This window comes from Eptesicus fuscus, chromosome 2 (assembly GCF_027574615.1).
Source record: "Eptesicus fuscus isolate TK198812 chromosome 2, DD_ASM_mEF_20220401, whole genome shotgun sequence".
NCBI lineage: Eukaryota > Metazoa > Chordata > Mammalia > Chiroptera > Vespertilionidae > Eptesicus > Eptesicus fuscus.
In genome coordinates this window covers 92190887-92215890 of record NC_072474.1, presented here as the reverse complement: position 1 = coordinate 92215890, position 25004 = coordinate 92190887, and the positions used below count along the sequence as shown (strand labels likewise).

The 25004-nt window shown below is 46.4% G+C and overlaps 2 protein-coding genes across 2 annotated transcripts in view; one reads left to right on the top strand and one right to left on the bottom strand.

Annotated features, from left to right (window-relative positions):
• APBB2 (amyloid beta precursor protein binding family B member 2) overlaps window positions 1-19330 on the bottom strand; it is a 339921-nt gene extending 320591 nt beyond the window's left edge. Inside the window, exon 1 of the mRNA XM_054729387.1 lies at window positions 19126-19330. The gene's annotated coding sequence lies outside the window, so the exon portion shown is untranslated. The remainder of the gene's footprint in view (window positions 1-19125) is intronic.
• LOC129150521 (vasodilator-stimulated phosphoprotein-like) lies at window positions 8613-19398 on the top strand. The gene is made up of 2 exons (XM_054722302.1): window positions 8613-8760; window positions 18581-19398. Exons 1-2 carry the CDS (start codon window positions 8613-8615, stop codon window positions 19396-19398), a joined length of 966 nt encoding a protein of 321 aa, XP_054578277.1.
• The last annotated feature ends 5606 nt before the right edge of the window (window positions 19399-25004 follow it).

Sequence of the window (25004 nt, the reverse complement as noted above, 5' to 3'; positions counted from 1 at the left end):
CGATCCGGGCACATGTCTGGGTTGCGGGCTCGATCCCCAGTGGGGGGCATGTAGGAGGGAGCCGATCAATGACTCTCTCTCTCATCATTGATGTTCCTATCTCTCTCTTCCACTCTGAAATCAACAAAAAAAATATATTCAAGAAAACCACAATTTTAAATGACCCTTCTTAAACAAATACGTAGGGAAGACCATGGCTGAAAAGACGCATTTGCCATCCACAGCTCTGACAAATGTAGCCAAAGAAATCTTGAGGCCGCACACCTCCTTTCCACCTCTGAACACACGCCAAATGGGGCAGCACCGCCAGCGGGCTGTGATCTGAATTTGGAGATAATTAACAAACAAAAATCGTCTTCAAATTGATCACTTAAAGATACAGGTGGTTCACCAGATTTAAAAACAAGACCATGTTGGCTCAACATGCTGGGTTTGTTTTTACTTTTGCCTAATCAGCAATCTACAAATAGCTCTGTGCCAATGTCTGGCTTATTTTCATCATTTCCCCCTCTATTTACATGTGTGTTACAGTTTTTTCACAGTGTTCAAATGGTGAGAGTTGTTTTCCTGAGAGTTTACAGACCCAAGGGTGTACTCTTTATGCAAGTCCACAGGAATAATTGCACTGGATTAGGAATATTAAGTGAACCTTCTTAACCTGGCCTTCTAATAGCAAATACAAGAGTAATGACATTAATTAGAACCAATACTTTTTCAACACTTACTTTGGCCAAGCACTGATCTAAGCACTTTGAATTAATATACTCATTCAATCCTCCCACAGCCTGTTATCACTATTTAAAAGACACAATACAGTGGCACAGAAAAGTCAAGAAAGTAGCTTAAGGTCACACAGCATTAAGTTGGCAGGATCTGAATCCCGGCTCCAGGTCCTACGCTCTTATACCACTGTGAACAATCCCTGGGTGTCTTCCATACTTGCCTCTGGATATGCTGCGCCCATTTTCCCTAACGTTCTTTCCCCCGTTTGCTGTCTGGCAAATGCCTACTCAACCTCCAAAACCCACCATTGGGAAACCGTCCCTAATACTCCCAGGAGAATTAACCATGCCCTTTCTACTTTCCCCCACCACTGTCTTTGTTATGTGCTATTTCACCAACAAGTAAATAAATCTCCCCCAACTTGACTCTGAGTTCTATGTGGAAAGGAGCTGCATTTGATTCATACCTGAATTCTCTATGCTTACCAAGTATCAAAAGAATAAATTAACTTACAATTTGAGATCTTTCAGGGCTCATTTAATAATGTAATATTTACTAAGAGCTCCATTCTAGGTTCTTTATGTATTTTAACTCCTTGAATGCTTACCATAATCCTACTGAGGTAGGTATTTTTTTAAATATATTTTTATTGATTTGAGAGAGGAAGGGAGAGGAAGAGAGAGAGAGATAGAATCATCAATGATGAAAGGGAATCATTATTGGCTGCCTCCTGCACGTCCCCCACCGGAGACTGAGCCTGCAACCCGGGCATGTGCCCTTGACCAGAATCGAACCTGGAACCCTTGAGTCCAGGCTGATGCTCTATACACTGAGCCAAACCGGCTAGGGCTGAGGTAGGTATTATTACTGTCCTCATTCTGCACGTGTTATTGAGCCTCACAGTGCCTCAGTTTCCTCATCTCTAAAACAGGTCTAAAAAGAATATCTTCCTCATATAGTGGTTTTGAGGGTAAAATAATATGTGTGTAATACTTTGAACAGAGGCAGAGAAAGTTAAAAATTCTATTATTGCCCAGGGTCAGAGCTGGTAAAAAGCAGAATTTGACCCCAAGATGTCTGGCTCCACGCTCACAGCCTTCCCAGGACACAGGTTCTGCAACAGACTCTCCAAAAAATTAGCCTGTAAGGAATAATATAAACAAAGTACACAAGTATTCAAGTAAACAGGAGTGTTTCAAATTTCCCCCATTGACAGCTTCTTTATTCTAGTGTCAGACTGTGCTTTGTTCATCTGTTAGTCATGAGAAATACATTCACCGTACACTGGCAGCCTGATTTTCTCTGTATGTTAGGGAAGCAACCAGAAATTTCCAGGAAGGCTAAACCAGAACTTAGCCCTTTAAATAGACTTGGGAAAATTCTCCGGCCTGTATAATTATTAACCACCCCACTACTCAGGAATTATTCTTTGAAATGGGTTTTTGGATGGCATCACTAAATAAACGAATAGTTTGCTAACATCATGCAGATGGTGAAAAGGACCACATAAAGTGACCTAACTCATTTTAAACATTAAAATATAACATTTAAGTCAGGATGCACTGCAGGTCAAAGCTACTCAAAACAAACAGTGTAGAGAAAATACATCCTAAAAATCAAACTCTTGATCTGAAATTTGATCTGCTTTCTTGCATTCCATCAGTTATCTAGACTCAAATAGAAGTGCAAGTCTAACAGGTTATTCCAAAGGACAGTTCAATTACTTTGGAAGAAAGAAATGAACCGTATTTTAAAATAATAATAATAATAAAGTAGCCTTCCTCTAGAGAAAGAGTGTTATTAACATGGAATAACTTAGCAAGTACAATTCTGTTTCACCAGGACACCACATTAAAATGCAATTTTCAGGCTAATGTATGTACAGAACATTTCTAAACGGCCAGTTGCTTACCCCTGACGGCAGGAGCTTAGCCTCTGTAATTATACTGAGCACGTTCTCAGGACAGTTTGTGCTTCTGACATGAGCGTTCTCACACTAGTTGGTCCTTAGACACTCTCTACCCTCCGAGGGAAGTCCCAATTTTGCAAGCTAGTAGCCCTTGTGTCTCAAGGAAATATTAATTTAAGGGAATAGGGGGAGCCCGCACTCCCATTTACAGAGTACCTTCCTCAACATCAAGTTCTGTTCTCATAATCTGTATTCAGACCAACCCTATCACCTGCTCTAGCTGTATGCCCTTGGACAACCTTGGGAGTGTCAGCCCCCGCACCTGTATTTGAGGGTAATTAATCACAGCAGCTACCTCATAGAGGTGTGGGGCCAAATTATATCCTCCATGTAACACATCTGTCACTGTGCCCACTGTCTCACAGTCAGTGCTCAATAAACATTAACCCTTATAACTTATAAAGGATCCTGCCACAGGGGAGGTCACCATGCTGATAGACTAACCCAGGTTCAAGACCACAGTACAGTATGGGTCTTCCAAGCCCATAAACGATAGTCTGAGGCACCAAACACACTGAGGGACTCTCATCCACATTCTCTGAAGACACTAAAAGGGGAGGGGGAAAGTAATAATAAAAATCAAGACCATGCAATTGAACATAAAGCATTAAAAACTTACTACCAATTACAATTGTCTTCCCATCAATCTTCCCCCCAAATTATTTTAAAATACTTTAACTCTAGTATGTACGTTATTAATCAAGGACTATCTTCTATGACACAAAAACAAATGTGAACTTAAACTAGAATGCCTGGTCAATCTACTGACGGTTTCACCAACAGGAAATCAAGAAAATAACTATCTTGATCACTTTATAGCATGCATTTCCTCCCAACCAGGTAGGTACCCTTCTAGATGTTTTACAGATGGAGAAACTGTGGCACAGGCAGGACACCCACCCACCTCCACCTATCTCAGGGCAGGGCAGGGCCCGAACTGAAACTCAGCACTGTCTAGATCTAAAACCCATGTTCTCTGTAAAACAACATGGACAAGGCAAAAAAGAAAGGTTAGGCCACCTAACTGCTTGGCTTTGAAGGTACAATCAACGAAATAAACAGGAAAGGTGACAGTTTTTGAGGACATCCCAATGAAGATTAATTTTTACCAAATTATTTCACCTCCAAAGTACAAGTCAGTAACAGACATGACCCAAAACATGCCTCATGTAGAACATATCCAATTCACAATTTCAAACTTATCTAGGTCAGTGTTAATTTCACACAAAAGAAAGCTTTTGAAAAGACAGGAGCTCAGCATCAGGTTTAAGTGAGTGGTACCCGTAACCTCCCCAGCTCTTGGGGCCCACTCGACAGAGCTTCATGTCTTAGTAGCAGACTGCACCAAGGTTAGGACATGCCCTGAGTGGCTTCAGTCCAAAGCAAATTAATTCCTCCTTAGGGATCTAAATGAACAATAAGGCAAATATCCTTGGATCACAGTCCTTGGGCTGGTGAGGACTTGGGACTAGTTCTCTTTTTCTTTTCTTTTTTTTTTGAGGATAAATTTTTTTTTTATTGTGGTAAAATATACATAACAAAATTTACCATCTTAACCATTTTTAAGTGTACAGTTCCGTGGCATTAAGTTACATTCACATTTTTGGGGCAACCATCACCACCATTCATCTTCAGAACTTTTTAATCTTCCCCAACTGACCCTCTGGACCAAGCCTTAAATAATAACTCCCACTACCCCCTCCCCCAGCCCCTGGTAACCACCATTCCACTTTGTCTCTATGAATTTGATTATTCTAGGTACCATAAGTACCATACTTTCCGGCGTATAAGACGACTTTTTAACCCAGGAAAATCTTCTCAAAAGTCGGGGGTCTTATACGCTGTAAAATACGGTAGGTTAGAAAAATCTCTGACAAGGTATATCAGATTGCTTAAAACCCAAATACCGTATTTTCCGGCGTATAAGACCCCCGACTTTTGAGATTTTCCTGGGTTAAAAAGTCGTCTTATACGCCGGAAAATACAGTACATTACACAATATCTGTCCTTTTGTGACTGGCTTATTTCACTAAGCATAGGCCAGTTCTCTTCTCCCCCCCCCGCCCCCCAACCCGTTAGTCTCCTTGAATAAACATCCTGAAATGCACATCCTCTAGGAAATAAAAATGAACACGTGAGAATTATTTTTTTTCCCTATCTACTTACTCATTACTAAAAGGATATAAAAACACTAAGGATAGCTGAGGAGGAAGAAGAGAGAGAAAGCCATCATACATAATCCCACCATGGAACCACTGCATCTTCATTTCTATAAATATTTTATAATTACATCACATTGAGTATCTTCCTTCTTTAACATAACCATCTATCCAAGTGATATTTCTGCAATTATTTCAAAAATTAACTTTGAAGGTCAACACTAAAGAAAAATAAATGAGCTCTCATGAAAACTTGTATCTACCGAGCTCTCCTATGATTGAAATAAGTTAATATTGCCTGAAGGTTCACTCTTATATAAGAAAATTATTCTTGGCAGTACCGTATTGTTTAATAGTTGGTGCAGGGAGAAGACAACACCTTCACAAATGTTCATACAAAATCACTTAAATGTTAAGTAAAACTGTATATAAACTCCAAATGCAGCCATCCATCCCACTATTATCTCTCTCAGTGGAAAACAGCATAACATTTAATAAAAATCCTGTTTTCTTTAGAGGAAATAAAGATAATAAAGCCACAAGTCAACATTCTCCTCGGTTTTATTTTTTTTATTGGTTTTTCTTGCAATCCACATGTTCTCAGAACTAAAGGGAGAAAAAATAAAATTCCACATCTTATTTTTGTTTCTTATTTCTATTTATGGCTTGTAAAAATATATGTACATATCTAACAACAGGATCTAGTGCCAGTAAAGGAAAATGATTTAAGCTGAAATAAAACTCAAGCCAGCAGGAGATGACTTTGATCGGGAGACAATTATACATTAAGTTGATGGAATGCAAGACTTCCTTTATTTATTTTAGTAGAAATAATCTCGAGTCCTGGAAAAAAGACATTTTTAGAAAATGACACTGACCCAATTGCTAAGTCTCATGAGGAAGAGCAGTGCGTGTGACTTTGGTTGCACCGCTGCTCATATGTTTTCTGCTCAAATCACTGGAACCCACTTCACTTCAATACTGGAGTTTCCCCCCCGCCCCTGATTTTAGGGCACGAGATGACTGCATTCATAGAGACCCTGTCCACAGTAATGGTGTCCAACATACCCACTGTTCATACCACATTTCCTGTCTCATTTAGGGAGAGCACAGCACCATGAAATCAGAGCACCCCAACAAAGGACCAATCATTCCAAATTTAGAGTCCAAGTGCACAGAACTGCAAGAAGTCCTGGGGATGCCACCCTGAATTCTCCCTAACACCCCAGACCTGGTTCCCTTCCGGGGGGCGGGGGGAGCTATTTCTGGGCTTCCTTTAATCCTCTTCTCAGTCAAGTCCCCCGGCATCTTTCTGGAGACTGCCCCAAGCATAAAATAAATATCAGAAGTGCAGAATAGGGCCTCCTCCCCTATTTTTCGTGAGCTTCCACACCTTTTCTCTTTCCTGGTTTGCTGTGCCAAACTAGAACCATAAAGACTATCAGAGAAAAACAACTCTTTGACAAGAGAGACCCAGACCATCAGCTCTGTCTTCAGGAAGCACCAAATCTAAATATACCTCAAACGAAAGGAAATCTAAAAGTCAATATTTTTAAGTTGGGATCAAGATTCCAAAATGTCAGCAAAAATGTCAGACATGTTAACCAAGTCTAAGCCCAAGTTTATTTTCTCATACCTAATGTTCACCCTTAGCAACTCAAATAGGTCAGTCCTCTCTCCCTATTTCTACTCGGGGACAGCTGACATCCAAGGCTATGTCTAAATACCAAAAAGAAGATAGGATGAAGTCATAATTTGAACAATTCAAGTCAAAAACCACTCTTCACTAAATTAACTGCAACAAAGCATGTACAAAACCGGCTTGGGTGCCAGGTGGCATTGCAGCCAGCTCTTTCCTGAGGCAGCAAATGAGCAATAATCTCCCGGACTATACATGCCATTGACCTCTGGATCCAAGTCGGTGGGACAGACCAACTGGACACAAGGCACAAGGAAAACCAACATGAGGCCCGCCCAGTGTGGCTCAGTGGTTGAGCTTTGACCTATGAACCAGGAGGTCATGGTTCGATTCCCAGTCAGGGCACATGCTCAGGTTGGGAACTCGATCCCCAGTTGGGGGCTGTGCAGGAGGCAGCCGATCAATGATTCTTTCTCATCATAGATGTTTCTCTCTCTCTCTTCTCTCTCTCTCTCTCTCTCCTTCTCTTTTCCTCTCTGAAATCAATAAAAAAATATTTTTTAAAAAACCAACTTGAGAAATCCTGTCTCTGCCGAAGGTACTGCCGTCTCCTACAATGTTCACAAAGCCACTGACGAAGGGCGAGCAGAAGGTGGGGAGTAGAGCGAAGTCTCCATCGTTGAAGTACCTTTACCGCTGTGCCTTCCGAGCTGGTTGTCCAAGGTGTGCACCAGGAAACACTAGCTCTGGGAAACTACAAAATGGGCCCATGGGCAAACGCGGAACTAAACGAAGTTACTTTCCTTTTCAGCAGGCCTTTCTGGAATGTGTTAACGGGAAGAGAAGATGAATTTGATGGCAGAAGCCTTTATTCACAACACATTTCCAATCACGTGGGCTTCGTGGACCCACGTCGGGAAGCACTGCTCTAGAGGCCTTGGAAACAGGTTAGAGCTGAGACCTGGATACACAGGCACAATATTAAGGCGACATCAATCCGGTGTCTGCAGGGACAGCAGGGTTCCTTGAAGAGGTATTTTCAAATGACGCCCTCTGGCCCTGGCCGGGTAGCTCAGGCGGCTGAGTGTCATCCCGAGATTGTGGGCTTGGTCCCCAGTCAGGGTATATACCAGAACCAACCAATGAATGCATAAGTAAGTAGAACAACATATCAATGTCTCTCTCTCTCTCTCTTCTCTCTCTCTCTAAAAATCAATAAATATATATATATATTTCTATATTTAAAAAAACCTCTGTACCAGCAGTCACCAACCGGTGGTCTGCGGACCACTGGTGATCCATGAGGTCCGGAAGGTTGGCGACTGCTGCTCTATACCACCATTTCCTTGGCCTGAAATTACTCCTCTCCATGTCATGATCTCGACATGAACATCACTATGCCACTCAGAACACAGACTAATAGCTACCCACTCAGACCACTTGATCTAAGGAGCCCAGTAGGTATTTTGTATCACACCACCCATCTATGTTTTCTTCACAGCACCTTCCACAAAGACAGCAGAGAGTGTTTAGCTCATTGCCATATCCCTAGGGCCTACTGGCACATAGTAGATGCTCAATGAACATATGCAGAATGAATAAGAAAATGAAATATTCTAGCTATACCTCCCTCTGGCTTGGAGAAATGATTACTTACACATCTGGTTATATTTCATTTCAGTTCAATATGATTTACTATTTCAAATAAAGCGTCCATGCTTATGATATGGTTGCTAAATTAAATGACACCTGCATTTCTTTTTGACACACGTTTTCAGACTGAGCCACTACAAAAATCTAAAAACTATATATTTTTGAGCCATTCCAGAAACAATGGGTTTAAGGTGAGCTCCTCCCCTAGACCTTTCTGGAATCTGGACATAAAACCACAAAGTTAACTGACTCTTATGTTAACCAGACTCATACTGACCTCGTTAAGATCCTGCTCTAAGGCTACATCATCATAACTGGGGATGGCCGCTCAGGAACACTAGCTGCTGAAAATGCCCTGGGGCATCTTTATTAAAGCCTCCGACGACAAGATTCTTTTTCGTTCAAATATCCGTTCTTTGACAAATATTTATTGAGCACCCAGGGCTTCTGAAGCACTGGAAACACAAAGATGAAGAAGCAACAGGGCATCCCTGCAGCAGCCTACAGACCAGAAGAGAGCCAGGAAAGGAAGGCAGTGCAGCACAAGTGGGTGCGAGGGGCTCACAGTGGGAGCAAGCACAACAAGTCGCCCTCTGCAGTGCCCGGTGGTCTTCCAGGTGTGGCCTCAGCAGCATCCCCGGGGAAATTATGAGAAGGGCAAACGTTCATCTGGCCACCCCCCGTAGACCTATGGAACCAGAAACTCTGAAGGTGGGGCCAGCCATGTGTGTTTTAACAAGCCCTCAAGTCATTCTGACACACACTGAGTGGATGATGAGTAAGCTGCTTCCTGAAGGAGGAACAAAAGTCAAGCAGGTAAGGAGCAGACAGACAGGGTGGATGCAGGCAGAACAGAGGATAAACGCCTGAAGGCCACAGAAAACCCCGGCATGTTGTAAGAACAGCGTGACTCAAGCTGAGCTCCTGGGATAGAGAACACGGCAGGTCAGGAAGGGTGTCAGGTGTGGCACCCAGGAGCTGGGACTTCACCCCGAGGAGAGCAAGGAACCCCCGAAGGGTGGGGATGGACACCCAAGACCTGCAGACGTTTTCACCTTGGAGGCAGCGTAGAAAACCAACACAGAGAGGCCACCGAGAAGGCAGCTGCAGACGCTGAGGTGAGAGCCAACAGCGGTCCGAAGGAAAGTAGAGGCACACCATCAGGAACAGCAGGGCTCCAAGAGGGAGCTGAGAGTCAGGGGCGCCTCACGCAGAGATGGGGCACCGGGCACACTGCGGGATGGATGGAGCTCGCCTTTCCCTGTGAAGCCTTCCCTGGCACACCCTCCGCACCCAGCCAGGGCAACTGCGGGTCAGGGAAGCACCGAGTACTTCTCCTGGAAGCACACATCCATCCCAGGTCATCGCGGTTGGCTCTCTGGCTGCCGGTCCTGCCCTACAGACTGACAGCTTCCAGCAGGCCGAGGCAGTGGCCATCCTGGGCAGTTTCCATCCTGGTCAGTGTCCACGGACAGCATTTGGAAGAGCGCCCAGCCAGCACCTGGAAAGCCAAGCTGAATGAATGAAGCTGGACAAGCCAGGAGGAGGCCACGGAGAGGCCACTGCTCTCATTCCAGGGGGAGGTGACCGTGTCACGGGGAAGGACTTACACAGCTAGAACAACGACACTCCTTTATTTCTCTCTAGCCGGTTGCTACCATTCAAACCACCGGATGAACGTCTTCTCGAGTCAATTATGCTATGAAAATTCAACAGTAAATCTGACAGGTTGGGTGAAGTGCACAAACGCATCTTCCTGTGGCAAGTCAGAAAGGACCACGGTTTGAGTGCTTCTGCAAGTGCAGTAAGACACGGGTCTAGGCCCAGAGAAACTGCCACCTATTTGAGATGGGAAGTTTGCTTTCTTTCGTCTTCAGAACCATCTGCAAAGCCTCCCAGTAGAGGATGGAGACATTTCATACCCCGCTGAGACAGTCTACGCCTTTGCTTTGATTTTTAGAGATGATTTCAAGCAGGCAGATAATGTTGTGACCCAATTACAGGGTATTTTGGAAGCAGCAGGCACCTAACTTGGGGGTGGAGCTGGTGGGCGTAGCAGGAAGAGTTTCTAAGCAGGCACTACCACCTGCCTCTCAATCCTGCACAGAATTTTTTGGAGAAAGGAGCTGTGACAATCAGGAAGTAATGCAACATCTCCCTGACCTGCTTCCTGTTTTCTCACTATTCCCAAAATAGACAAAGCTAAAGGAAAATCATAAATGCATTTCTTAGCCCTTTGAGGGGAGGTTCATCAAGGACACAGATTTGAGTCCCTCAGGGGGAGTGGGGAGGGGAGGAAGGAAAGGCAAAGTTACCCAAAGTCCTAGAATCAAGAGGTGAAAATAAAACCCCTGGACAAAAAAGGAACCAGAGAAACAAAAACTGGCCAATTTTTACACCAAAGCTTACTGCCAGGTGGTGCCACAGCTCAACTGTCCTGGAGGCTCCAAACTCAAGCTCTTTCAGAGTCAAAGGTTGAAGTTTTTTCTTAAAACTAAAAATAAAGGTTAAGGCCTTACTTCATGCCAAGTATTGTTTACGTATCATATATTAGCTCATGAATTTCTCCTATCCACATTATATAGGAACCCTTAGAACTCCTACTTACGGATGAGGAAACTGAGGCACTGTGAATTCTGTTGTCTAAGTATAATTCCATTGTCCTCTAATTCATGCTAAGGCAATTCTAATTCTAATAACTCATGGTTATTCAACTGCAGAGCAGTACTGGAACCCTAACAGTCTGGCTTTTAACCTCCAGATCCCTACTTCCTCCGTCCACATAGGGCTGTCCTCTGCACGCATTGTTAGGATCCTTGGCCTCTACTCCCTATATGACAGTAGTACTCACTCCATAGTCAAAATGGCTCGTCCCATGACAATCAAAAATGTCACCAGATATTGCCACATGTTCCCTGGAGGGCAAAACTGCCCCCTTTGAGCCGAAACCGGTTTGGCTCAGTGGATAGAGCGTCGGCCTGTGGACTGAAAGGTCCCAGGATCGATTCCGGTTAAGGGCATGTACCTTGGTTGCGGGCACCATCCCCAGTAGGGGGTGTGCAAGAGGCAGCTGATCGATGTTTCTCTCTCATCGATGTTTCTAACTCTCTATCCCTCTCTCTTCCTCTCTGTAAAAAATCAATAAAATCTATTTTTTTAAAAAAACAAGCAAACAAAAAAAAACTGCCCCCTTTGAGGCTCACTGTTATAGAGATTTGACAGGCCCCTTATAGAAAGAGTGGCAAGTGCTGGGTAGAAGAAACAGGCTACAACAGTTCTACTGAGTGAAGAAAAGATGGAAAAGGAGGCAGCTGGAGGTTTTTCTCTAGTGGGGGTTTAGACAGATGTCCCTTGCCACGGCTCCTACCCCGAGAGGCCTCCCTACTCCAGCAGAGTGGGCAGCCCCCTCCTCTCCATTCCCTAGAACCCCACGCACACACAGTCTCTCTGAGGCCTAGCCCTGTGCAGCACCTTACAACCAGCGCTCTGCTACATTCCTCCCCGTCTTCCTGAACTTCACCCAGTACCGGGCACAAAGCTTGTGCTCCATCAACATGTGCTGAACCAAGGCATGAACAGATGAAGCTGAGGTTTCCGGGTGTCACTAAATGAAGGTAGCGCGGTCTTCACTAGGGATCTGAAAAAGGCATAAGGAAATAAGACTGGGTTCTTGAGGAGGATATAAGAGGTTCTGGTCAGAGCATGAGAAGAATCTGAGGTTGAATCAGCGCTTGTGAAGTACCTACACCCCCAAGTTCACTATGAGCCCGGGCCATGGCTATGACATTAAACATTTAGTTGTATTCGTTCACTGAGGAACAAATCGACTCGAGAAACCTAACTCATGCTAAGGAAATTCTAATTCGTTCACCTCCGCTGACACCCAGTGCTGCCCTGCGAATTGGGACGCTCGGTGTGGCAGGTCCACCGCCTGTCTGGCCCAGGACAAACGTCTCCTTGGGAAACCAGATGAAGAGCAGAAGGTGAGTACAGAGCCAGCACCCAGGAGCACGTGGGATGCTCCCAAGGAGAGGCCCCATCACCTGGTGCGCAGGTCCTCTCTCCACCCCTCCCGCAGCCAGGAGCCTCAAGTCAGCCAAGGGGCTGACACCATCCCCCGTCTTCTTCCAGTCACCAGAAGTTTCTGTCGTCTCAACATTGCCTCACAATTGGTACCTGACAACAAATCAGACACCTTCTAGCCTGGAATCTGCCCAGAGAGATTCAACACAGCAACCCCAAGTTTCACACCTACTCAGCAGTTATATCTGGGTTTCCCTACGGCCCCCTTTGTGTTCAGATGAAAGAAATACACAATGGGGCCATAATTATTTGGAGGAAATAGTTCCACCACTAAATACGAAGATTTAGATGAACATCCATTATGAAAATGGTGGATTGAGGGAGGTCTCATGGTGAGCCGAAAAGAAGAACGCAGGCTGTGTTAGGCCTGGGAAAGTCCTTTACCTTTTCAGAGCCAAGGCTTCCTCACCTATAAAAGAGGAAATAAGACCGAGGTAGCCCAAAAACTAAGTGAAATGTTTCCTGTGTAGCATCAGGCACATGCGTAACCCTTAGTCCAGTGATGGCGAACCTATGACACGCGTGTCAGCACTGACACGCGTAGCCATTCCTGATGACACGCGGCCGCATGCCGAGGATGAAACATTTGCTGCTCCTGAGGATGAAACATTTGCGACTAGAGTCTTGGAGTTAGTTTTTTCCTCAAAGTGACACACTACCCGAGTTATGCTCAGTTTTTTGGCGAAGTTTGACACATCAAGCTCAAAAGGTTGCCCATCACTGCCTTAGTCCATCAATAAATGTTACTGCTTCATCCTGTCAGTCCCTCAGCAATCCATGCACTCTTCTGCATTGACCACAATTCCAGGTAAAGCATCATCGTTCACTGTGCAGTCTTTAGTGAAAAAAAACAAAACAAAAACAAAACCTCAGCTTCCTTATCTCTAAAATGGGTGCAATGTTTTGTAAGAATTAAAATGGGTATCAACTATAAAGCTCTTAGTACAAAATAAGAGCTCCACAAGAATAATAATAATAGTAATATATTATTATGACCAGTGAGATCCAGGTATGACTAAGCACAGATTCTTTTTTTTTTTTTTTTTTAATCCTCAGCTGAGGATTTTTTTTATTGATTTTAGAGAGAGGAAGGGAAAACACCAAATATTTGCTTCCCACATGCACCCCCCTGGGGACTGAACCCGAACTTGGGTATGTGCCCTGACGGGGAATTGAACCCATGACCCTTTGGTGCACAGGATGGCGCTCCAACCAGCTAAGCCACACTGGCCAGGGCACTAAGCACAGATTTCTTAAATATTATCAGTAATACATTATTTTCATAAGCTACTATTTAAAACTCACAAATAATTTAAGTTTTGCAATTCCATGAGCAAATTATTCTCAAGTTTCCTCTAGAGAGTCATCAAAACTCGCCCTGGAGGTCCAAACCAAGCTGCCTATTATACAACTCGTGGTTCTATGGCGTTGATTCCATCAGCATTTCCTAGAATCACCGACCCCCAATTGCTAAAGCGTGCTGTTTTGGCAGAAAGAGGCCTGCATGCAAAGAAATAAACATCGAGATCCATCATTGTGAGGCCTGCTAAAATTCACATTTCAGTCACTAGTCCCTTCTGCTCTCTCAGACCCTCATGTTTCATCTTGGCACTTTCCTTGTCATTCTTAGGCTATAATTCAAAAATAGTACGCTGGTTCCCAGAGCACTTTCAAAATTAGTTTCTTCTCAATTCCCAGGATCTTGGGTCTGTACCAGTGACTACATTCCTGGAAGGCCCAGAGGCCCCATCAAGCCCACCCACAAGCTCCAGTTTGACCTGGCCTCCACTACTCAACTTGATCCTGAGGGCAGGGCTGTCTACATCTCAGGCCTGGATTCCCAGACTTATCAATTTCATGGACCATTAAACTGCCAAGTAAAAATATTCCCATCAATTCATAAAAAAAATAAAAATAAAAAAATCTTACCCCCAAATCTGAAGAGTATAATCTCAGAGACAAGGACATATTTTCTCATTTGAATACAGTGAAATAGTCATCATCAGTATCATTTTGATAAGGACAGCTAAAACTCACCAGCAGACAATGACAGCGGGCCTAGCATTGTGGTTTGCATACAGCAGACACTCAGTTATTTTAAATTGGATAGAACCTAAGCCCCGATTCAATGAGCAGCGGCTTTGTAAATGCTGCATCCCACACCACCGGTAACACCATGCCTCCCTCATTCATCAAGGGCATTTCCCTTCTCTCTGGGGCTCTGCAAGATCGCCCCAACCAAACCCTCCTAAGTGCACACTCCTAGCTCAGTTCCCAAACTGCATGCTTTTCCGTCAACTTTATAGGGAAGAACAAAACCACTCTTCCTCGCACTCTAAGCATTCCCAAAGCATACTCCCCATTAGAGATGCATCTCTGAAACCTCAGCTATTCCCTAGCAGACCAAACTTTGCAAGATTTCTGTAAAAGGCAAAGGACAGAATGGTTCACTTTATTTATAACCACTATCAAATCATTCATACATACAGAAAAACTTTAATCATAACTCCATTCATTTTTTTTTCATGCTCTTTTCCCCTCTTTGTCCATACAAAACTGTATGTTTTATGTATCAATAAATTATACATTGGGACTTGTCTCCTGATGATGAAAACAATGTCTGTCCTAGCATTGGTTCAATGCTTAGAAGACTGGGTAAGATTCACATATGATGGGAATAAGATTATAGAGAAAGGGAGTGTCTCCTGTAACTCTACACCCTCTGATACTGATTCAGACTTCTTACTTTTTGCCAAGTGGTGATGATTTGACTCTCTGCCCTCCCTGTCCTTCCTCTCTTCCAGCTCTCTCTCATCTAGTGCCTAGAGTGACTGCTCCTCTCCTAGCGGGGCCCAGTAACCTCTGGAGCCTGGTTATGATCAGACGCTCCAGGCGCGCTGTCCATTTATTATCAATTACTTAAAGGCGGATGACGACTCTGGCTTCTCCTCACCTCCCTCACTTAAAGGTTAATGAGGCTGAGTTTTGTGAGCACCTTGAAAGCAAAGGGCACTGAAAACACCCAATGGGATCGGTTTTCTTCGCTCTCTGCCCCATCATCACAGCTTGCCAAATAAAATAATTTTTTTTTAAAGGTTCATGATCTTGCCAACAAGGCGTGGGCACATTTCTACAGCCATCGCTCCTGCCCCTGCAGCAGCTGACCATGGGCACCGACCCAACCCAGGGATGGTGTGAACACGAAATGATCGCTGTAAGGCAGGCACCAAGGGCTGCCCTTCTGATCGCAGGCGGGGACAGGGGCAAGGCTTGCCAAAACGTCACGTGGGTGGGCCCTGGCCACCAACCCACAGGACACCCTCCCCTGCAGCCCCCAGGGAGGCTTCTTCCTCAGAATGCCCAAGAGTTGCATCTCTCCTCAGAAGAAGTTTTAAATATCCAACGTGCTTTACCCAAATCTAATCATCGTTTTATTTCCTACCTAGACTTGGTAGAGGCACAAAGGGTTAATTTTAGGATAATCATTCTTTAACAAATAAAAACTAAAAGGGAGATCAGAAGGGCATTCGACAAAGCCGGACAGGCCAGACTTAGTGAAACACAACGTCGGCTTTGCCTCATACTTTACATGAAGACCCCCCCTCCTCAAATGGCTGTATCGCAGAGCCTTGGACTGCGACAAGAAGAACCCAACAGACACCCAGCGGGCGCACTCTGTGGCGACTCCCACATTTTACAGATAGGAAAAACAGAGGCCCAGAGAGCTGTACGGACTTCCCCAAGTCACATTTGGCATTGATGTCAAAGCTACTGACACATTAGATCAGCGGTCGCCAACCGGTGGTCCGTGAGGTCCGAAAGGTTGGCGACCGCTGGTTGAAGGAAACCTTTGGAGCAGCGGTCGCCAACCGGTGGTCCGTGAACCACTGGTAGGTCCGTGAGGTCCGAAAGGTCCGAAAGGTTGGCGACCGCTGCATTAGATAATAGATTTAAGGAGCTTAATAACAGACTTGACACATAGTAAGCATTGAACAAATGCTTGTTTCCTTCACCCAGGGTGGGAAACATTAAGTATCACCCACATACGTAGGAATTACCTTCTTACTTTACTTTCCTAAAAGTCTGTCCTCCACTCCTGGAAAATGTAAGGTACTATATCATCATGGTATTTTATTTTATTTTAAAAGTGTAACTGAAGCCCTAACCGGTTTGGCTCAGTGGACAGAGCGTCGGACTGCAGACTGAAGGGTCCCAGGTTCGATTCCGGTCAAGGGCGTGTACCCTGGTTGCGGGCACATCCCCAGTAGGGAGTGTGCAGAAGGCAGCTAGTTAGTTGATCGATGTTTCTCTCTCATCAATGTTTCTAACTCTCTATCCCTCTCCCATCCTCTCTGTAAAAAATCAATAAAATATATATATTTTTTTAAAAAGTCTAACTGAAAAAGGCAGAGAGAGACACATTTTACAGATAGGAAAAACAGAGGCCCAGAGAAGTGTACTGACTTCTCTTAAAAGACAAATTTAGATATCCTGAATTCAGGGAAATCAACATGACACTATTCTAATGTTATGGCAAGGTTTTCGGTATTAATTCCTGCTGTAATGTGGGGGGGGGGGGCGTGAATTTAATGTTTATTGCTTATCTGGCAGCAGGAAAAGAAAACAGTCATCAAAAGTTTAAACATGACATAAAAAGGGTAACAGTTTTTAAATATTTTATCTTTGCACATGTAGATTCTTGCAATGTTTAGTGGACTTTCCCTAAATAACTCTGTAGTCAGTACTCACATTACTCGAGTTAAATGTAAAACGCCAGTCTTTTACACTTAAGCTTATCGAGCTTTTCCACTATATAAAAGTTTCAGAAAGCAGGACTGTGCTGGCTCCATCGAGGCCCATTACTACTTAGTTAAAAGTATACTTTGGAAGAGAATAGCATAAAACATAAACACCTTCCTCGGAAAAGAATCTCAACTTCAGAGTCGTCTCTCAAAGGTTCTGAGCAAACCCCTAGCAGGCGTCCTCAAACTACGGCCCGCGGGCCACATGCGGGTGTTTTTGCCGTTTTGTTTTTTTACTTCAAAATAAGATATGTGCAGTGTGCATAGGAATTTGTTCACAGTTTTTTTTTTAACTATAGTCCGGCCCTCCAACGGTCTGAGGGACAGTGAACTGGCCCCCTGTTTAAAAAGTTTGAGGACCCCTACCCTAGAGACATGCCAGGTTGTGAAGATCCTGAGTGATGTTCCCCGCCAATGAGTAAAGGACAGAACAGATGTCAGGCCTCTGCCTCCCCACCCTGGCGCCGGGACTACCAGCCCACTGTCCGCTACTGCCCCCTGTGTTCTCCCAGCATTTCCCCCCGCGGGGAGGGTCCTCGTTCTTCTGACAAACGTCAGGCTTTCAAAACACTACCATTTCTAGGATTCTGCAAGTTATGATAAACAAGTGTTGAGCAAATATTGCTTTCGAGCTACAAACTGCAAATACCACAAAGCTGCTACCTACGTGGAAAGGAAATCCCCTCGCAAGGATTACCTGCTGTTCCTGAAAGGCCAGCTACAAGGATTCAGATGCTCTTAATTACCGTGGACCTTTGAGGACAAGATTTGAAATATAAATCACGGCAAGGGCAAAAAATATATATATATCAATCAATCAAAGATGTAATAGACCCAAATCCAGAACAACAGATCAAGATGCCACGGTTTGCTGTTTTAAATAAAATCAATGAAATTTTAAAAACAAATGACAGACCGATGCCGACCTCACAAAGTTCCCTCATTTCTTGAGCACCGCTGCTGGCATCATGTTATCATCATCCTTGAGGTATTTCACCGAAGTCATCGGGCACAGTGTGAAGACAGTGACTGAGGGACTTCTTCAACAAAACTGTGCCCTCCCTCCCAGAGCCCAGGCCTGGAGCTTCCGACCCTGACCTCTCAATCTTGGCTCTCCCCAACCACTCACTCCACCCAAAAGCCTTTGTGACCGTCGTGTCTCTACACTGCACAGAACTTGACGACAAAACGGCCACCACTCGAAATCTGAATTCTCTGATTTTTTTTTTTTTAAGTCCCATGCTCCCTCGGCCCGCCGCCCCTGACTTCTCTGCCCTCTCTCTGCACCAGATACCTAGACCACCTTTCATTGTTTCCATGGGACTCCGAACCTCTGCCTCCGTCCAGCAAGGTTTTCATCACACACATGTCATTTCCAGCGTCCAACCCTCCACTGCGCCCCGCGAGCAGCAGAGGGGCTTTCTGGACCCAATGGCCAGCTTTCCAGGTTCGATCCCCTCCGCACAGCCATTTTCTAGTGAAAACGCTCTCTGCCTCCGAGGGGAAAAATGAACTTTTCCCCTTTTGGTCTCTAACCCCCCCCCCCCCCGAGAAGCCAGCCCCTTCTCCAACTCCCCGGCAGGAGCGCGATGCCGCCCCGGGAGCGAGAGCCCCGCCGCACACTGGAGGCCGGTGCCAGGGTTAGGGGGTGTGCGCTCTTCCCCGCTGGCGCCCACCCTCACTTTTCCCCTCCGCAGCCCCCACTCGGGCGCACCCCCTCCAAGCCTGGCTCCGCCGCCCCAGGCCCTGCCAAGCCGGGGCTGCCGAGGGGAAGAGGGCGCCGGAAAGCAGGAGGGATGCAAGTCAAGGAGTGAGCCCGCAGTCACCACGCCACCCGGCCCTGCGGCGCCGGGCGCAGGGCGCAGGGCGCACGGGACTCCGCAGCGGGCGCCCGCTGCAGATGTGGCGGCAGCTGCTGCAGCTGTGGCTGCGGCTGGGCGGGCGGCAGTGGCCGCGCAGTCCTGGGATCCGGGAGAAGAGGAGCAGCCGCTGGGACGACGCGCAGCCACTCGCCGCAGGCAGCTGCCCGGGTGTCTCGCCAGCACTCCGGGCCGCCGCGGGGTCCGGGGCAAAAGCCTGGAAGAAAGCGCGGCTCACCGGTGGTGCGCGCGGTCCTCGCCTCGGCTCCGGCGCCCGGTCGCTCGGCTCCAGTCTCGCCCTCCGCGAAGCGCCCGGATCAGCGGCGGGTGCAGCGCGCGAGCTTCCTACTTGAGATCAGGACGGGCTCCGGCGACTGAGCATGCCCAGTGCCGCTCCGCGAGTCCCGCGCAGGGAGCGGCGCCGGCGACATTCCACTTCTCCAGGCTTTGGCGGCGGCTGCGCGAGGAGAAGCTGGAGGGGCTGGTCCGGCGGGGGCCGAGGGGGATCTAGGCGGGGCCGGGGGCGGGGGCCGGGGAGGAGGGGGGCGGGCCGCGCTCCTAGTGCGACCTCTGCAGGCAGATGCTGCGGGGCCTCCGGGACGCACAGTCCCCGCATCGTCTGGGAGAAGGGTAAGGAGGCGGTGGGGCCTAGGGTGTGTGGAGACCCAAATGCTGGGGAGTCAGGGAGCAGCCGGGTACCTCATCCATGTGGCCTGGCGTCTGTCTGCACTAAAAGGCAGTGGGGTAACCTTATCCCTTGCTAGTCTTTCCTCCTACATGTCTGCATTCCCCTGTAATCGGAACATGTCCCCAGATGAGAGCTGCCCACACCCTCTCAGATGCAACTGGTAAGCGAGACGTCCTTCCTTCTGCCTCCTTATCCGGAGCCCTAGGCATATGCCACACACACACACACACACACACACACACACACACACACACACTGTTCCTCGATGCGAAAATCACAGCAAGAGCACCTCAGGGAGAAACACACCTGCAGGAAGGGGAAAGCATAATTTCCTTTTCACCCCCAGGAAAATGACCTTTAACTCAACTGTAAGCAGACAAGCAAGGTCCTGCTAAGAACCCACACGCTGTAAGTGGTCACCAGTGCTCTGCCAGAGATTGGGAGTGCCATCCCTCAAAGCATCCTTGGGATTGCTCTTTCCCCCACGCAGTCCGTGGCTGGCACACTTGAGCCTGAGTAAGAATCGGCCGCAGAGTTTATGGAAACACTGTGGGGTCTCACTCCCAGAGTCTCTGTGGGTAGGAGGGGCGGGGCCCACGGATCTGTAGATCTAACTAGCTCCCAGGTGCTGCTGGTCTCAGAATGTACTCCTTCCTCAAATAACAAATTCACACCAGCTGGCCCTAATTCTACAAAGTGAGGACGCTACATGGTTGGAGTGGGAATTACTTTATTCCTCCAAACATTGTGAATTTATCGAGGACCCACAATCCTGGGATAGCAGTGAGTAAAAAAAGCTCAGGCACTGCCTTCATAGAGCTTACAGTCCAGCTAGGTGGACAGACACATCCATCAAAGAATCAGGTTCCTGGGTTCGATTCTGGTAAAGGCACGTACCTTGGTTGCAGGCTCCTCCCAGCCAGGGCCCTGGTTAAGGTGCATGCAGAAGGCAACCAATCAATGTGTTTCTCTCTGTCTTTCCCTCTCTCTTCCACACTCGATAACAAGATCAATGAAACACGGTGGGTGTGGCTCAGTGGTGGAGTGTCGACCTATGAACCAGGAGGTCAGGGTTCGATTCCCATCAGGGCACATGCCTGGTTTGCTGGCTCCATCCTCAGTGTGGGGTGTGCAAGAGGCAACCAATCAATGATTCTCACTATTGATGTTTCTCTTTCCCTCTTCCTCCTCTCTGAAATCAATAAAAAAATATACATATTTTTAAAAGATCAATGGAAACATATCCTCGGATGAGGATTAACAACAACAAAAATGTCATTTCAACGTGGAGAGTGCTAGAGGGAAATTTACTGTGTATAAAAGCGTGTATCATGGGACCCTGACACAGACGCACAATGGGGTTGGAAGGAACGAATGGTGAGGGGAAGCTGCCTGGTGAAGAGGTGTTTCTGGCTTTTGCACAGTTTCCCTCAGACCCATCTGGAGGCCAACCATCATGTCGCCCCTGCCTGCAACTGGAAATCTATGAAAGTGCTCACCCTTGGGGCTGAGACTCTGCACCCCAAGATCCGCCTATCGAACCTGTGGACCATGGACAGTCGGGAGCCCACTTTGGGAAATGTAACCCATTTTACGAAAATGCAGGCTTTGAGCTGGAAAGCCTTCTAATTCTAGCCCACGTCTTTCAGGCCCGAAGAGGTGAGGAAATTAGCCCCAGACTACCCCGTCTGTCGGGAGCCCATCGGGCCGGCTTCCCACCTTCCCGGCAGGTCCTCTACCCAGCACTCTGTCCCCTCGAACCCTAAAGCTCCCCGCGGTTCCCCAGGAGTCCTGCTCCGCAAGCCCGTCTTTAGGGTCCCGGGGCGGTAAAGCGCACCAGCGCTCCGGGTCGGCCTCCGCGGAACCGGGAGGAAAACCCGCGGTGGAGTGCCGGGGCGGGGCGGGGCGGCCGCGCAGGCGCAGTGGCCGCCAGGTTGGGCCGGGAGGCGCCGCTCCACACCTGATGCAATCAGCCTCCCGGAAACGGCCCGGCCTCCGCGCTCACCCAGGAAACGCTTCCACGCCGTTCTGGCCGCTGCGCGCACACCCCCGCCCGGGTACCCAGCCGCCCCGTCCCCCGATTTCGCCCGGGACGGGGGCCGACCTTCGGCGTCCCACACTGGACCGGCCGGGGGAGCTGGGAAATCACCGCCTGGGAAGCAAAATCCCTGGCCGCCCTAATAGTGCCGAGGATACGGCCACCGAGCACTGGGGCTGCTGGAGGAAACTCCCTGGATTGTGCATTTCCCGAGAAGATGGGCGGGGGCTGGAGGTGGGGTGGAGACAGGGCTTTTAACCTACCCATCCTTCCTCCTCCCTCCCGCTCTTCCTTCCTTTCCTCCTTCCTTCCTTCCTTCCCTTCCTTCCTTCCTTCCTTCCTTCCTTCCTTCCTTCCTTCCTTCCTTCCTCCGTCCACTTCCCAACACATTTTCTTTCTCCCTCTCTGAAAGGAGCGTTTATAATAATAGCAGTTTTGAAGCAGTTTGGAGAGGACTCCGTCTTGCTAAATAAATAACAGCTCCTTAGCTCTGCTACATAAAGCCTTCCACCATGCACATTCCTTGTATAAATAAGTAATTGGTTTCTCTGTATCTCCTAATTTCAGTTTACAAAGAAAGTCATTTCTCGTGTCTCCACCTCATGCAATTTTGATATCTCTTGTTGAGTGGGTTTTTTCCTTCATGCTGACTCACCAATGAGTTATTCTCCAAGGAAATGATATATTCCAAGAGCATGTTTGTAAAAGCATGAAAGTACAAATTAAGGTCTACCTCAGGAAGACCGTTAAGGCCAAAGGGAAAAGGAAAAGGCAGATTCAAGAAATTTGGGTTGGAAGGATAGTTAGGAGGTGACTCTAGAATTAAGTCTGGGTCAACATATTTTACAGAGGACGTTATCTCTCTGTGGTCCAAAGAGGTAAATGACTTTTCCTTACTTAACAGGTAAGTCAATGGCAGACCTAGCACTTGAACCCAGATTTCTTGACACCTCAGTCTAATGAAAAAAATATATTTGTGCTTTTTGCACAAATACTGCACAAAGTGCAAGACTATATATTACAGTGCTGTTTATTCCATCCAGAGAATACAAAGTACAAAATCGATGGCAACAGAAGGGATCCTATTACTTGTTCCAACTTCTGAAGTCATTCCTCTTTAAGTAGTCCTTGATCTACCCAACCACTTCTAAGATAGTCGAGACCAAGCATTAAATATTTCAATTAAAGTAGTATGAGATTCTTCAGAACCTCAACACATCAAGGAATCTTTTGAGTCAACACTTAGAAGAGTCTCCAGTATTTTTGCTTGATCATATGGTGTATGAACTCTTTGAGGTAAAGCCAAGGGAATTTTAATGATGATCACAACAAAATAGCAGGGTTGTGATCTGCCATTGTACTGACTTAAATTCTTTAACAAAATAGAAATCAAAGTGAAATACAAATATAACTGCAAAACTTAGGCTACAATAAGATAACTTTTCAAAAAATGTATATTATTGAAAGTATTACAAATGTTCCCCTCAGATGCCCCCCTCCCCCATGACCCCCTCCACCCCACACCCACCCTCCCCAGGCCTTCACCACACTATTATCTGTGTCCATTGGTTATGTATATCCTATCTAATAAAGAGGGAATATGCTAATTGACCCTCATGCCATCACAAAGATGGCAGCACCCACAGCCAATAAGGAGGGAATATGCTAATTGACTGCCACACCCTCAAACATGGCGGTGCCCACAGCCACAAGATGGCAGTGCCCAGTCCCTTCAGCCCCGCCAGGGTGGCAGGTGTGTGGCAAGGCCGGGCCCGTCCCCAGGCAGCCCCGGACACTCTGTGCGTCTGCCTCCGGAGTCCCCCAGTCCCCTAAGCCCCCCAGCTGCCCAGGGCCGGCCCAAGGCACGGTCAAGTCTCGGATTGCAGCTGCCCAGCGGCCCAGGGCTGCCCAAGGCTCAGGTAACCAGGGCTGGCCAAGGCTTGCGTTGCCAGCAGTGGCAGCAGCAGAGGTGTTATAGGGCCTCACCTTCCCTTGATCGCCAGGTTGCCTCCTGTCCCTGAGGGCTCCCAGACTGTGAGAGAAGGCAGGCCAGGCTGCACTGGGCCTCTAGTATGTATATAAGTTCTTTGGTTAATCTCTTCCCCCCTCACCTGAATGCTCCTCCATCCTCCACCCCCCAAACTCCCCTACCCCCTTACCCCCTCCTTCCCTCTGAACTTCCTTGGTCTGTTCCATGCTTCTGTCTCTCTGGATCTATTTTGTTCATCAGTTTATTTTATTCATTAGATTCCACAGACAAACTCTATCTACCTTTTTATCTTGTTGAATGTGTACTTCCTTTTGGAATGTTCTAACATTTGGAGACCTGGGAGAATACCTTTACTTATGCAAAAATAAAGTCAAGTAAATATCAAAATACAGAGGTGCAAAGTACAAACTCATCACAAGTTACAAGTTACAGAATAGCTACCTGTTACTGAGGGGTTAGCATGTGCCAGACACTGTCCAAGTGTTTTACGTAGGTTACTTAACTTAATCTTTACCACTATGAGTAAGATACTATTGTTAAGTCTATTTTACATTAGTGAAAGTGAAATTTGAGAATAAGAACTAACTCAAAACACAACACATTCAATGGCAGACCTGGGACTTGAACCCTGGTGTTTGCCTGGAGCTTGAGCTGTTAACATTCTACACACACACACACACACACACACACACACACACACACTTTTTAAAATGTAAATATAGAAAAAAATGATTGTGGTTTTTATCTCATATAAGAAAGGAAGTAAAATATTATACTGACTCTCCTGCCAAAGATAAGACTTGGTAAAAATTATTTTGTTGTCCACATTAGGAAAAAAAACTTTCCTAATTGTGGTTCCCAAACTTGGGACCGATCTTACCTCACAGATGTGAGGCAGATGATCAAATATTTAGTGATGTTTCAGGGGTACCAGCAAGGCCTCCCCTCTGATGGACTTTCTCCCTGTCTGGCTGGATTCTCTAATCCTAAACAACCCAATATGATAGTCACTAGCCACATGTACTTAATGTTAAATTAATTAAAATTCCACTTCCTCAGTCAAATTAGCCACATTTCAAGTACGTAACACATTGCAGACGGATCACAAGAATTCTCGTGTTTTCTGTTCTAAGGCTTGTGGCCAATCATGATAATTCTTTAAAAAGATATTAGCTTATAAGAACATGTAATAAATAACTTAAAAATGCAATGGGTATTTAATTTTAAAGCCTTTAACATTTATGTAAAACGTGTTGTTTTTTTTTTTGTACTCATTCAATAGAAACTTATCTGGCCACTGGGTAAAGCTAGCAATAAAACTATTGGTCCGAAATTGCCGGAAGCCAATTCCAGCATGTCTGCAGGGCTGAATCATCTGGAGATGGCTGAGGGCATTTCCCC

Excerpts from the sequence above, each read along its gene's own strand:
- LOC129150521 (XM_054722302.1), top strand. The coding sequence starts at position 8,613 with ATGAAGAAGCAACAGGGCATCCCTGCAGCAGCCTACAGACCAGAAGAG. Across the intron at positions 8,761-18,580 it reads AGTGCCCGGTGGTCTTCCAG|AAGCCAGCCCCTTCTCCAAC; the intron begins GTGTGGCCTCAG and ends CCCCCCCCCGAG.